We start from the raw sequence: 13,850 nt of genomic DNA, 5'->3' as shown, positions 1-13,850 counted from the left end.
TTTTGATTTTTGTTAAACTGCATGACAAGCTTTTTTTTTTGCTGCATTGAAAGCAATCTGTGGGCTTTCAATACAGAAAAATATAAAATTCTAAAACAGCTAATTCACTTTATTGTTTTTTATTATACACAAAAATATAATTACATCTACATAAATATATTACACCTCACTTGTCCCATCACACATAAAAAAAATAGTGCATATTAGTACACCAGGTTTTCAGATGTGTGGTCCTTTTGATAAATTATTTAAATCATTGTTTAATGACATTTCTTATTTTTATTAATTAAATTTTAAGTTGTATTAAAAGTTCTAAAGTAAAGTTTTATTTTAGCTTTAACACCAATTTAAGGCAATTTACCTGGGACCTTGCAGCCATTAAATAAACTATTATCCAACGTATTCTGAAGTAAGATTGCGCTCTATTTCTGAGACTAGCAAAGGTTTACTCCCAAAAACAAAGCAACACAACAGCAATTGAATAGCTGAAAATAGTTTAATTAGGAGGTTGTAATTTTCTAGAAATAATTCATGCCTCAAAGTAAGTGAAGTGCTGCAATGAGACCTTATAAATGCAGGTGAGAAAAATGTTTGAGCAACGCCCAATGTAATGCAGAAATGTTGGGCTAAGGCAGGTTAATATGGTTGATGTTAGACTTTTTGTAACAATATGTTAAAAAAATAGGACTTAAAAGAAGATGTCCCTTCTTAAGAATGCAAATTTCGCTTTATTTAGATATAAACATTGAAAAATGTATATATTCGCAGCCGTTCAAAATCGCCCTTCCCAGTCAGAAGCCAGACAAATGGCAGCAAAATCCCCTCCAACTTCCAGCCACTGGCCTTCTCAGGGGCGTGCATATTTTTTTACTCTTACTCCACCCTTTTACTGAATTACAGGGTCTGACCAGAAGATAACGCTTCTCTTAAGATCTTACGGCCCACAAATCATGACAGTAAGAAAGTTTTGGATGCTTCAAAAGAACTGTAGGGGACTAGCCAAGGACCCTTCAAGGAAAGTGGGGAAATTTTGAATGGCTACTACTGTATGCCATGTCATGTGAGCTTACCTACTGTAAAAGTTGAATAATCTTTGCATTATTTCATGGGCCTTTTTAAATGTTCATTATTCAGGAGTAATTGAATTATAGTGTTTTAAGAGTGTATTACTGTAATCAAATGATTATTTTATATTTACATTATGTAACTATAGAACTTTTCCTGTATAAATCTTTTCATTTTGGCTTCTTTTGTTCTCTTTTTTCAGTTTCTACTCGCCTTACAGCATCGCTACCAACCGCATGATCGCACAGACCTCCATCACGCCCTTCATCGCTGCTTCCCCTGTTTCCACATATCAGGTAGGTCATAGTGTCGCTGCCTGCATGCATTATATAGTTTTCTTTGTATAAGGAGATGTTATAAAAGAAATTAGCTACAAAACAGCTTGAGGTCCACTCATCTTCTCTGGTTATGTCTTCACCGTCCCAGCTGTAGCTGATAACATCTGTTTCATGTGTGAAACTGAATGTTAAGAACATGCTGAGAAGGGATCACAAAAGAACTTAGACATCAATCGCTGGGATTTTACCTTCATATTTTGATGTGAGTCCTTCATAAACTGTGTAAGCCACTAATTATTGATAATAATAAAGGAAATGCAAGAACTACAAAAATTTTCATGGAATGATTAATATAATCAGGAATTAAACTCCTTATTATTTAAAATTAGATGCATTCCCAAATATTAAAGTGAAAACGGGAAATTAAAAATTTTAAAAAAAAAATTAAATTTACACTAATTCCATTTTACAACTATGGACTAAAGAATACCCTTCTCCACACTAAAATCTAAGAATTAGCAGGAGCTCAAGAAGTTCTCTAAGCCTAAAGAAAGCCTTCAGAAAGCAAAAAAAGCAAAGATTAAGAAAGTACTTGATTATATAGCTTCTAGCACCATAAACAACACAATAGAACAGATTCCATTTTTTTCTTGTTTTTTTTTTTTGCAAAAAAAACATGTGTTTTGTTAAAAAACATGCAATCTGGAACCATACAAACAAAGCTTAGTGTATGATGCAGGAAATAAATAACCAAATCCAAAAAGTTGTTTTTTTTTCCTTTGCTGTGAAATACTCTTTCTTGATCAATTCCTAAGTTTTTCCTTGGTGTGATCTAAAATACCTGTTTGCTCATGTTTGAGAGGATTTGTCACTGATTTGTCAGTCAGAGAAAGACTTTGAGTTACGCAAGAAATACATTATCTTTGCTAATTAAAAATAATATCAATACTATCCCAAGACTAAAAGATACTTGTCAACAATCCGTTATTGCAGCCTAAGCTGTTCCAGATCAATAAGGTGGTTTGCCTGTTTCATATCAAAACATTTATTTTTCTGATTCATACCTCTAAATAAACCAAATAATTTACAAGTACATATGTCAATGTGTGTTAATATAATTTGCATTGTAAAAGGGAAAAAAAATCACTTTAAATTGCATTTAATTCAATCATATATTATTGTCTGGAAATACATTAGATCTTAACCCCTATTAATTTCACTTCTGTTTTCACTTTTACATCCCATTTTAACCCAAATGACCTTGAGTTCATTCCTGCAGAACAAATGGAGACATAAAAACATTTTTTCTGTCATGAAACTCTAACAAAATTATGGTTGTGAAAATAGGTTTGAAAGTTTGCCCTGGAGGGGACATATCGACATTTGTGGCCTGCACAAAATGTGCTTTTGTGGAAAGTCATGCAGGAGCAGCATGAACATGACTTAGGTTGTTTTTTCATTGCCCCTGTTTTAAATTTAAATAATCATATTTTTAGATTTAACACTTAACATCATGAACAATCGTATTTATATGTTTAGACCTTGTGACTACACATACATGTATGCACTGTTCACATCAAATAGATAAAGATAAAAGTTAGATATAAATCCTGTAAGGAACCAGAGCAATAACCATCCCATTGATCTCTCAGCTGCTGCTGCTTTTTTTTAATTTTCCGTTTGACTTTTTTCTGCTTTGAGTAATTTTTCAACATTCCTCATAGCTGCATTTGTACACTAAAGCAATATAACAGAACAGGAATTTAAAAATTGATGCTTTAATATGATGGGAGCATCAAGCATTTTCTGTCGTTGCACATTTCATGCAACAACCTTTGCTAAATCTAAACATCAAGAAGACCTGACGCCATGCGTTCTTGCTCTGACACTATCATTTAACATCAGCTGTATTTGGTATGCATGGACACACAGAGCAGAATGCAGGAGATAAAAAGAGAGGTGGAAGCATTTCAGAGGTAGATAACTTGGGAAAGGACGGAGGATAGCTCAGGTGGCAGCGATGGCAGCGGCTAGGTGGGTGGGCAGAGGAGAAGTGTTCTTGAAGGTTGCCGTGCCCGTCTTTGATGCGCGACTGATTAAAACTCCGGTCCAGTACCTGCAGTGTAGGGGGAGAGAAAGGGGGGAAAGTGGGCCATGGCACGTCTCTAATCCGCTCTCAGAAGGCTTCCCAAATTGATTTATCAAAAACAATGGCCAGGCTTTTGAGGAATATTAATCCTCACACTTTCAATATCGGCCAGCTTTGCCACCGCTTCTTGTAATATTGCCCTTCAGCCAGGCACGGCGGGAAGGTGAGTCCTTCATCTTCTGCTTGAGTACAAAGAGACATAGCGAGTAGAGAAGAGAGAAGACAATGCGTGCATTTATACGCAGCATGGCAAACAAAGGGAAATCATTTCATTTTATGATGAAAAGTATTACCTTTTGTAATGAAATCTCCAGGTGCATAGATGTTATGGCATGTGCAATTCCCTCTTTTATGTTTCTTTTGAGGTTTTTATATTCAGAAGCATTTATCAAATCAGCAAATGGCCCATACAGCTCCAACAGCTAGGCTCTAGTGTTCTTATAAAACTGCCTTCTGTGGGCTTCAATAATGATTGGCTTTGTGTGCTGGAAGAAACGCTTTGATGATACACATGACAGGAGCCGGTCCAGACCAGATCACTACCAAGATTTCAGCTGTAGTGTCGCCAGTCAGCCGTGGCCTGCTTTCCATCAATGGCTCTGCAGGCCGCTTCACTGGCTGACTAAATATGTGGCTGGCTGTTTGAGAGTGGAGCTGGCTGCCTCACTAACTAGCTAACTGGCAGACTGTTTGGCTTTACGTGTGACTGGTTGGATGGGCCGCCAACTGGCTAACCATTTTCTGAACACCCGGCTGACCGGCTTTTTGCCTTATTGGCTCTTTTAACTTGTAAAACAAGCTGTGAAGTTCAGCCAGGGGTAGGAAGCTTTCTAAGGTTGAGCACATTTTGCCATTCACTTATTCAGGGTTTATGATGGTGCCCCTAAATAGCTGTAATTTAGAACCATATTTTTGTGCATAATATTATGAAGGTTCCCTAATTTAATCATTCTTCATAAGCATAGTCTCTTAGGATTATGCACCCGAACACAACTGAGATATAATTAGTTTTCAGTTATGTTTATGCATATAGCTTAGAATGTCCAAAAAAGAAAAATGTATATTTATATAAAAAATGGTAAAGCATTCAAGCATCGGTCAATAAAATACAAACAGTGAGCTAAAAGCTTGAGCATGATGATGATGATGATGGGAAAGTCTGCAGCTTGAATGTGAATTCACAGGGTAAAATACTTACGTTGCCATTTATCCAAGATAGTCAAAAGTTTTATGTACAGTAAGATGCAAGGCTGAAATACCTAACAGACAAGCATCTAATCCAGGAATTTAAAAGCACCAAGTGGTATGACTGTGTGCCTATAGATTTCTATAGTGGATGAGTATTGGTGAGAAAAATTGCAATGCAAAACAGAGGATTGTGATGTTTTCTTAACAGTGGCAGTGAATGGAATCAGCTGAAAGTTACGTTCCTTCACATAATTGCCAGTGTGTTACTGTCTAAGCTTTAACCACCCTACAGTAATTTGTATGACTGGATGTTGTTCTTAGCATACTGTCTGTCTTGGCACTGGGAGGCCATAAGCAGTTTAACACAGAGTTGTTGAATTCACCCAAGTTAGACTAGAGTTTGTTTCTTGGATAATCTACCTGTTTAGGCATTATTACAGAACAAACAAGCTCTGCTCAGCCTGCAAACATGGGTCTTTGGTTTGTAGGTTAACCTTGGTAGCTTGACCCCAGTGTGAACCAAACAAAGCTGATGAACCACTGTAATTCACCGTAGGATACACCTTTGGGTAGCTGCTGGGTAGCTCAAAGCTTATTTTCAAGCACATACTGTATTTTCTTTTGTTATATAATGAACCAAATCTTTATGAAGTGGAACATTTTTGTAATTACCCATCAAGTTTGAGACTAAGTCCCTTCATACTATCCCCTTGTGTAATTGCCACAAAAGTCCATCTATGGTTTGTTTTTCAAAAGCATTTTGAAATTTAATCCTAAAACATCATTTCAAGGTTATGATAGACGTGTTTAAATTGATGATCAAAATACTGAATACTGCACAGTCTGTAGTTCATTTGGCCCAAACAGAGAGAAAAAATAAAGGATCTGCTATTACCATCCATTCATTTTCTGTCACGCCTATCCCAAGCGGGGTCGCGAGGGGTGCTGGTGCCTTTCTCCAGCTGTCTACGGGTGAGAGTTGGAGTACACCCTGGACAGGTCGCCAGTCCATCGCAGGGTTCTGCTATTACCGATATTTATAAAAAGATATGCAGGATGTGTGTGGGATTATGGATTTGTTATATTACCAATAAATACTGAATTCCAAATATTTCATAATCCTGAGGCAAAAAAAAACTGTGCTTAAAGAGCAGCTCTGTGTGGTAGTTGATCCAATCTTTGTATCTGTTTATGTTCACAGCACACCTACTTTTCCTCCATAGAAAAGTAAGATTTGTCATTCTATAATTTTCTGCACTGCACACATAGAATTGGCATACAGTATGGCTATAAGAATGATCTCTTTTGTTAAGAAAGAAAATCCATAATTCATTTAACACTATTGGCAGTGGTACTTCGTTCTTAGAAAGATTACATCATAAAATCAGTTTCCATTTATGGAAGTAGTTGTTGTCTTTTACAGATATATGGCTCAGAAATCTTTTATTTTTTTCAAAAAATTGTTTGAAAATTACTATGTGCCTTTATATAAAAAAAAGAAGGCTCAAAATAAAGTCATAAAGACCAACTGTAAATATTGATGTTTCATTTTTAAAGATTTTTATGGTTCCTGTTTTCAAAATATCCCAATACTAGTCCTTAAGTGAAAAAGCTCACCACAACATGTTTCTATTCTTCATTACTGTGCTCTAGTACAGTAGGCAGAATCCAGTTAATGTTTTAATAGATTGCCTATTCTAATAAAATTTACCGGTGTACTTGATAATGATGCAAATGTATAATGCAATACAGTAGAAACAATGATAGGACTGTCTTTTTCTTATACTTTAATAATAGAGAAATGGAAAGGATTTTTAGTAATCAACCCTGCTTTGTATTTTCATAAATATTGTTAAGGAAAACAAAGAAAGGAATTTTTAAGAATGTGTGCATCACAGACGTCTGCAAGGCAAAGTGAAATGTTGATTTTCATTAAGTGTCTTTGGGATAATTGGGTATTTTAACTTTATTTTTGACTGTTTTGCAGTTCAATTAGATTAGCGCAGCTGTGTGTTCTTCTTGCTAATTGCTTTTTGCTTTCTCTGAAGATCTAAGTCAGCTTTAGAAGGGCTATCCCTTACATTTTACGACTACCAATTTAATTAACAAACAGAGATCTAAACCACATCTCTCATTATTTCCTTGTACTCTTTGATCTTGTAAAGCCAAAAAACCAAAGCCTTCAGTCTTAAAAGTCTAAGTCTCAAGACGTTGGTCCCTTTATCTCTTAAACTAACAGAGAAGCTGGAATGTTCTTCCCCTGCCAGGGCCTGCACTCTGTCTCAGTTTTAAAGGAAGTGGTTCAGTTCAGAACAAAAGGTCGAATAGATTCTTCATTTAGTTGCACACAATTCTGTCCTTGCAGTTTTTCTATAATCTTGTTTACAGACAAACAAATGGCACAGAAAACCTTGTTGTGGTTGTAATGCAGTTTCTTAGTTAGGAAATTCTTAAGAGAAGTGATCAAATAAGCTTTTTATGTGTCAATCTGCTGTCCTGTTCAGCTGCAGAGAACAAACAATGCTGTGTGTAAACAAGCCGACTTGGCTGCGTGCTTTTCGTATATCAGCCGTGTTTAGGTGTGGATCCAAATCATGCATTTGTGTTGGCTTAGAGGATTGATTGCTCTTATAGCAGATTATTCCATGTTTGTCTTTGTTTAATCCAATCGTTTTACCAGGATCTGTGGCCGGTCTGTTTGTTTGTCAGCCACAAGCTGTCGAGTTCTTCTCTCCTTTATATAAAACAAAGTTCCGTTTGTACATCGTCTATGTTTCCATTTTCATAAAAATTGTCTCCATTATTGCTATATCAACAATGTTTTTATTTTTTGTAAATTAGCTCTTACTCTCTTATTTCTTGGAAAGTGTTTTCTCTTAAACAGTAATAATCTAAAATAAAAATTAATGTTTTGTTCCTTGTTTTTATTTGAAAGCGTGTCCTTGGAAGACCTTTTACCTTCTCTTGCAGCACCATTTATTTGGAGAGTAATATAATGCTGAAAAGGAATGAACTCTCCATTTTATGCACCAGTCAAACTTTTGGCTGTTTTGTCAAAGCAAGAGGGAAATTTGCCACCTCCAGACGTTTAAATTCTTTCAGTAATTCTTTGGCCTAACTCAATCTGTGGGAATCTAAGCCACTTTGGTGCATTAAAACCAGTGCAGAAGTGTTAAAGTCTTCAGACTGGAACGTTATTTGAACATACTGCAAAAACGTAGGCAGCTTTTATTTGTTTATGTTGGACTTCATTTCGGTCCAAATGTCGTAAAAATGTACACTGTTAACGTCATTACACATTTTATCTGTTTTTCCTCAGGTCCAGAGTACGTCATGGATGCCTCATCAACAATATGTTATGCAACCAACAGTAAGTGTGCTCCAACGTTCTCCATGCTGAAGCTGCCCTTTAATTGCAGACCAGCTTCTGTTTGAAATCTGCTTTATGTTTTTTTATTCAGTGTTGTTTTGAATAGCCAGAACAAATAATATACTCTTATATCCACTTATCCGTGGCTTTTTAATATGTAAACTTTGCTTTTGCTAGTTTATATCTAATTTTTATTTAATTCTTTGTGGACAGGTTTAGAACTATGTAGGAAAAAAGTTCAGAGATGTTAATCTCAAATCTATGTCATTGTCTGATTTACCAAGCTTGCGTACGGACAAAATGGGGCCTTAAACTGGCATGCACCATTTTCTACATGTAGGTTATGAACTTTAAAAAGCAAACTTGGCGTGAAAATGTGCAGTCCCTAATGACAACTCTGGGAAAGAGGGAAACACTAACATAGACCATGAGGTGAGCATGGAAGTCCTCCCATTTCACTTTTTAGAGATAATAATCTCAGAACTATGTCATTCTATGCATCCAATATCGCATGTTAATTTGTGCTCACACTGGTGAACCATAAGTATGCAAGATGACCGCTCAGGTCTTTTTAAATAGATTTATAAAGACCTTAGCAGCTTAAATCCTTAATCAAAGTGCACCTTCCTCTCTCCAATGATCAATGGGTTGAGTGGTACACACTGATTGCTGCAAACATTTTAATAGTGCTGCCAACAGTAAATAATAGTGCAGGATGGATGTTGCCTTGCTTGAGAATGTTAAAAAATGAAAAATCAGGAGGGAATGTGTTTTCAAGACCAAGATGTCTTGACTGGTTTAGTGGCTGATCAGAGTACCGTCCATGTGGTGAAAAGGGTTTAGTGTTGGAGAGACCAACCTGCCGGATCCACACCATCCATCTCCAGGAGGTCGGTCACATTACTCCACTGTTCAAAATAAGGAAGGATGACTGGATGAGTTAAACTAAAGGAAATAAAAGTATGTTGTGTATATATATATGAGTTGATCAATATCTAAAAGTTATAGTTATAAATAGAGTTTTTAATGTGGGCAAAAACTTTACTTTACTAATGGTTAAAGATAATGCACATATCTATTGAGAATTTTGCTAGCACCCGGTGTTATGCTTTCTGCTGCCTTGCATGTCCTTGTTAATATGATCAGTCCATATCAGACTCTGTTGCCATTAATATTACTTCCTTTTATCTGTGGTTTCCTTGTGGTTGCCATTGGTAACTTTTAAATAACAGTGATTAATTGTCTTATTTAAATACGCTATAAAATTCATGCATTGCTTTGCATGGACAGTTTAGGGCTGAACATGTGGTAGAGCTGTGTGTAGACTATTCAGCAAACAGGTGTCAAGGAAACTTGCCTGTAATGTGGTTTGAAAAATCTGTAATATTTTTTTTATATGGAACTTTTGGCTCTTGGGGTGTACATACACTTTATTATAGATCCTACAGGATAAATGCAGTCCCAGAAGAGTACAGTGAACTCTCTGCCATGTTTAAGAATCCAGTTTGACTTGATCAGAGCTTGGTGACAGGGTGTATTATCTTTCTGGAGGTAGATATCAGTACTCTAGGTGCACTGTGGTCATAAAGGGGTGAACATAGTCAGCTACAGAGCTCTGATAGACTGTGGCACTTAAACTGGGCTCTGTTGGTACTAAGGTGCTTAAATCGGATCAGATGCTCTAGAAGTAGTTTCAACTATTGATGAGAGACAGGATGGTTATCTGTTTTTATATTGTTTAGATAAACACTCTTCAGTTTTTGTTGATTTTTGGCTTTCCTGACATTAGATGAGGGGAGCAGCTCATGGTTTTAGGTTGCTTTCTGATACCTCTAAGCTGCTCCTATACCAGCATTTTTTTCCCTTTTGGTGGTTGTATTTATTAGATCTGAAAACAAAAACAGTGTGTTTATCCTTCCCCATTGCTTAATAGTCCAAGACTAAATATGAGCAAATTATATTATATTTTTAATTAGATTTAGTTGCAGTCTGCAGCAGTCTGCACCTGAGGGATGATCAAATGGCAGCTAATTATAGGATATTGCTCTGTCTATGCTCCAAACCGGGGAAATATCTAAAGGACAGTTTTCAATTAATCTTCTGCAAGTCATTCCACAAATTTTGTTTTGACTGTGTAATCCGAAACATTTTTTGTCTTGGAACTGAATTACAATCACTTCATGTCAGGGGAGGATTTGAACATTCAGAGATATTTAATAAGTGAACCATAAACCTACATACAGCAGGAGTACCTTGTTTTTTTGTGTACCTTACAACCTAAATGGGTTAAAACCCTAAACATGGTGTTATTCATATGGAATTGCATATTTGACACTGTTGTATCCTTTCTTTTAGTTTAAAGCTAAAAATATTCATAATATTCTGGGTAGTTTCAAACACTGGATGCAGTCTTTTTTTCCTAAGGCATGGACTCCCAATGCAATTTTGGGATGTTTCCTCATTTTTGACTCTTATTTCATTTCTCTTTAATTCTATAAAAATGTTGTTCTGAGGTTAAGCTAAATGTTTCCTCTGCCAGTGACAGGCTTTTGCTTTAAGTGGTTGTTTTCAAGTACCCCTGTTTTTATTTTTGTTCTGTTTTTTTTTTCCATAAGGGATGCTAGGACGGAATTTGACATGGTCAATTGAGTAAAGATATTACTGAGTCAAAAGGTGAAGCGCTTGATTTACTTGTCCATCTCTGTTCTAACCATCATAAGATATAAATCATGACTGAAAGAACAAGATCCCAGATACAGGCAGATGAAATGTTATTTGTTAACAGTGCAGTAGGGCTCTGTATTAAAGATAAGGTGAAGAGCTTTGTCATCTCTAGAGAGCTCAGAGTCAAACCCTCTCTTCTGTCAGTTAAAGTGGTTCAGATATCGGGTAAAGATTTATCTTGGATATTCGACTTCAAGGTTTTCTGGCTGCGGATCCATCATTTATTCTATTCACTGATATTCAATGTAGTTTGTGCTGGGCAACAGTTTAACATTTTTATTGTAGTTATTCAATAAGGTTTTCAAAAAATTAACATATAAAGTGTTCTTTACTGAAGTATCTCCTCACAGTTTCTACTTAATAGATGTTTGCAAAAACAATATTCTAATCAAATACTCACCAAATACTATCTGCAAGGCGGTGAAACATGGTTTTATTTACCTTATTTTAAAACTTACCTTGATTGACTATGTTATGATTTGCAAAAAGGAGAAACACACCAACAACTTAACATTTACAACATGGCTCTTCTTATAAACTGGATGGTGTTTGCTGATAAAGCTAGAAAACCCAGGCCATTATTTTACACCGACTGCTTTTCATGAGTGGCAAGGTAGACAATGAAGGGCCTGGATAGGATTCATTCCCACAGAGTCTCAGGTGAAAGCCATGCCACTGAGCAGTCAGCCAAAGGTATATCCCTGTGGCCAAATAGCCAGTATGCAGCATCAGTCAGAGGCACAGTGACATGACCACAGTGTCACAAGTGTTTACATCTCCATCCATTTTGAAAGACTATTTCTGATGGAGTGCTAAGGTAGGAATTATGGCGTAAACTAGAACAGGTTTGATTTGAGGTGGAGAGAAAAATGCACTGATGGAAGAGCCTGCATGAAGGAAAGATTGGTGTGTAGAGCTCACTTCTTACTGCTCACCTGATTTCTCTTTTATGTCAGTGGAGAAGGATCAGGGTTGCTAACAGAGCTACAGTTGGATCAACAAAACTTTCTGTTAAGCTGGGCATACACTGTACTGTACACTGTAATTTTTTGCCCTTTTCCGAATGACTTTCCAGTTGTGCGAGAATTTTTCGATCGGGCCGACTTTTAACCTGATCATGCGTTTTGCAACATGTAGTGTACAGGGGGTAACGAAGGGGCAATGAGCCTCTCACGACCACCTCCCAATCAAGAATCGGGAGATCGGGAGAATATCAAACATGTTTGAAATTCAGTTGGCTGTTGTGAACAAATCACTGTGGGCAATCACAAACAAGGATTCTTCTTCTTCTATCAGATGAAAACACAAAAGCATGGCGGGGGTGCAAGTGAATTGGAGTTCTTTCTTTAAAATTGACAGACCGTAGTAGCCACGTTTGCTCACCCATGTCTTTGTCCAAATGCGCCGTCGCCTTTTCTTTTTAGGGCTTTCAGCAAACAAAATTGCACAAATTGCCAAGGCAGTGCATTTGACTCTAGTGAGCTTCATATTCCTCTTCTACTATTCCGAGTAGCACCATCTCACTGCGGAGCTGAGTCCAACGGGGTTTTTAGACGTACAGTGTGAGCAGCTAGATCGCATCAGAGCGTTGGGTCGCACAGGGTGAGAACATACATCTTGAGCTGTGAACTCACACTGTACGATGAAACCCTGCAGGCCGTCGTACAGTGAAAGCTGTAGCTGCGTGCAATGATTAAAAAAAAGCGCACAATGTATGCCAGGCTTCAAAGAAAGTGATATGTCATCTAAATAAATTCCTTATAATTAGTTGTACAAAATGTTAGATTTTGTCTTCAAAGTATTTCATTGTCAGTACAAAATGTCTCTTCTCTTCATACCTTCCAGAAAGTTTCCAATAACAGATCAGCAAAATACAACATGTTCAAGGGGTGAAATGACTATGGAATCAGTGACAAACTGTGAAAAGTTTAACAGTGTTGGTGGTAGTGTTGGTTTTCTTTGTCAGGCAGTAATATATAAATTATTTTTGAAAGTAATTCATTAACTTTATTGTATGATAAGTAATGCTGTTAGTATAACTTAAAGCTGATCTGAATTACTTTGAACACTTATGGGCCTCGTTGTGTTCCGAGAAACCTTCATGTGAGCCCAAAGCCGGAAATTGTTCATTTCTTATTGATGCAACAAGACTCCTTAAAGCTTAAGTCCAATTATCTCTCAGATGCTGAAAGCAAAGATTTAAATAACAAATATCCAAAATAATTTCTCAGAGTTTTAGTAGCTTTGTTAGATTCCACCTTGAGGATTTAAAGCACATAACAAACTGATTAATGCTGGAGTCCACCACTGATGGTGTTGCACGCCTTCAGTAGAGGAGAGCTCAACCAGCCATGCGACTCCCTGCTAGGGCCATTTACCACTCGGTCCTAGCTATTTCACTTCCCCTCCCACTGTGGGACAGTGAACATGTAATCTGGTCACAGCAGGCCATCAGGCAGCTACGCACACACCATACCCAGAGGAAGCTTCTCAGTTTGCCTCACAGCCATACAACTTCCATCGTTTTGTATAAGTTATGTAGCTGACCTGACCCCCCCTTTAAACTCTCAGCCAGATGTAGACTTTCTAGAGTTTCCTGTTTTTATCTCCACTGAGGGTGGTGAATTGCAATAAAAAAATGTTTTTTCAATAATCAAGTGCCATGAATACAAAGTCCTCCATGGTATTTTTTGTGCAACATGACTGACAAAGGTAGCATAAATCTGGTGGTGAGATGGGCTTTGCAGACTTATTAAACATCGATGCACTGATTACAGATTTTGTGATCATTGATTTTGCTTTAATCAGATTATTTAATATAAACGCTGAATGAAATTTTTCTTTAAGAACTATAAATAAAAGGCTTTTTTTGGTATACTTTCTGGTTGAAAATGAAAAGTGATCCATCTTTACATTAGATCCAAAGTATAGCCAAAGGCATCAAGAAAACTGCACCCACAGAAGTACTCCTTAGATTAGTGCAGTGGTTCCCAAAGTGTGGGGCGCGCCCCCTAGGGGGGGCGCAATGCCATTGCAGGGGGGGCGCGGGAAGAAAAAAAAAAAAAAAAAAAAAAAA

The 13,850-nt window shown here is 36.9% G+C and overlaps 1 protein-coding gene across 1 annotated transcript in view; it reads left to right on the top strand.

Moving 5' to 3' along the window:
• Positions 1-13,850, top strand: part of LOC107086181 (RNA-binding motif, single-stranded-interacting protein 3) — a 272,957-nt gene that overhangs the window by 222,909 nt on the left and 36,198 nt on the right. Inside the window, exons 9-10 of the mRNA XM_015376965.1 lie at positions 1,268-1,361; positions 8,000-8,050. Coding sequence (XP_015232451.1) covers positions 1,268-1,361; positions 8,000-8,050 — 145 coding nt within the window. The remainder of the gene's footprint in view (positions 1-1,267; positions 1,362-7,999; positions 8,051-13,850) is intronic.

Source organism: Cyprinodon variegatus, unplaced genomic scaffold, assembly GCF_000732505.1.
Source record: "Cyprinodon variegatus isolate N-32 unplaced genomic scaffold, C_variegatus-1.0 Scaffold144, whole genome shotgun sequence".
In the NCBI taxonomy this organism is placed as follows: Eukaryota; Metazoa; Chordata; class Actinopteri; order Cyprinodontiformes; family Cyprinodontidae; genus Cyprinodon; species Cyprinodon variegatus.
This window is presented reverse-complemented; position numbering and strand designations above follow the sequence as displayed.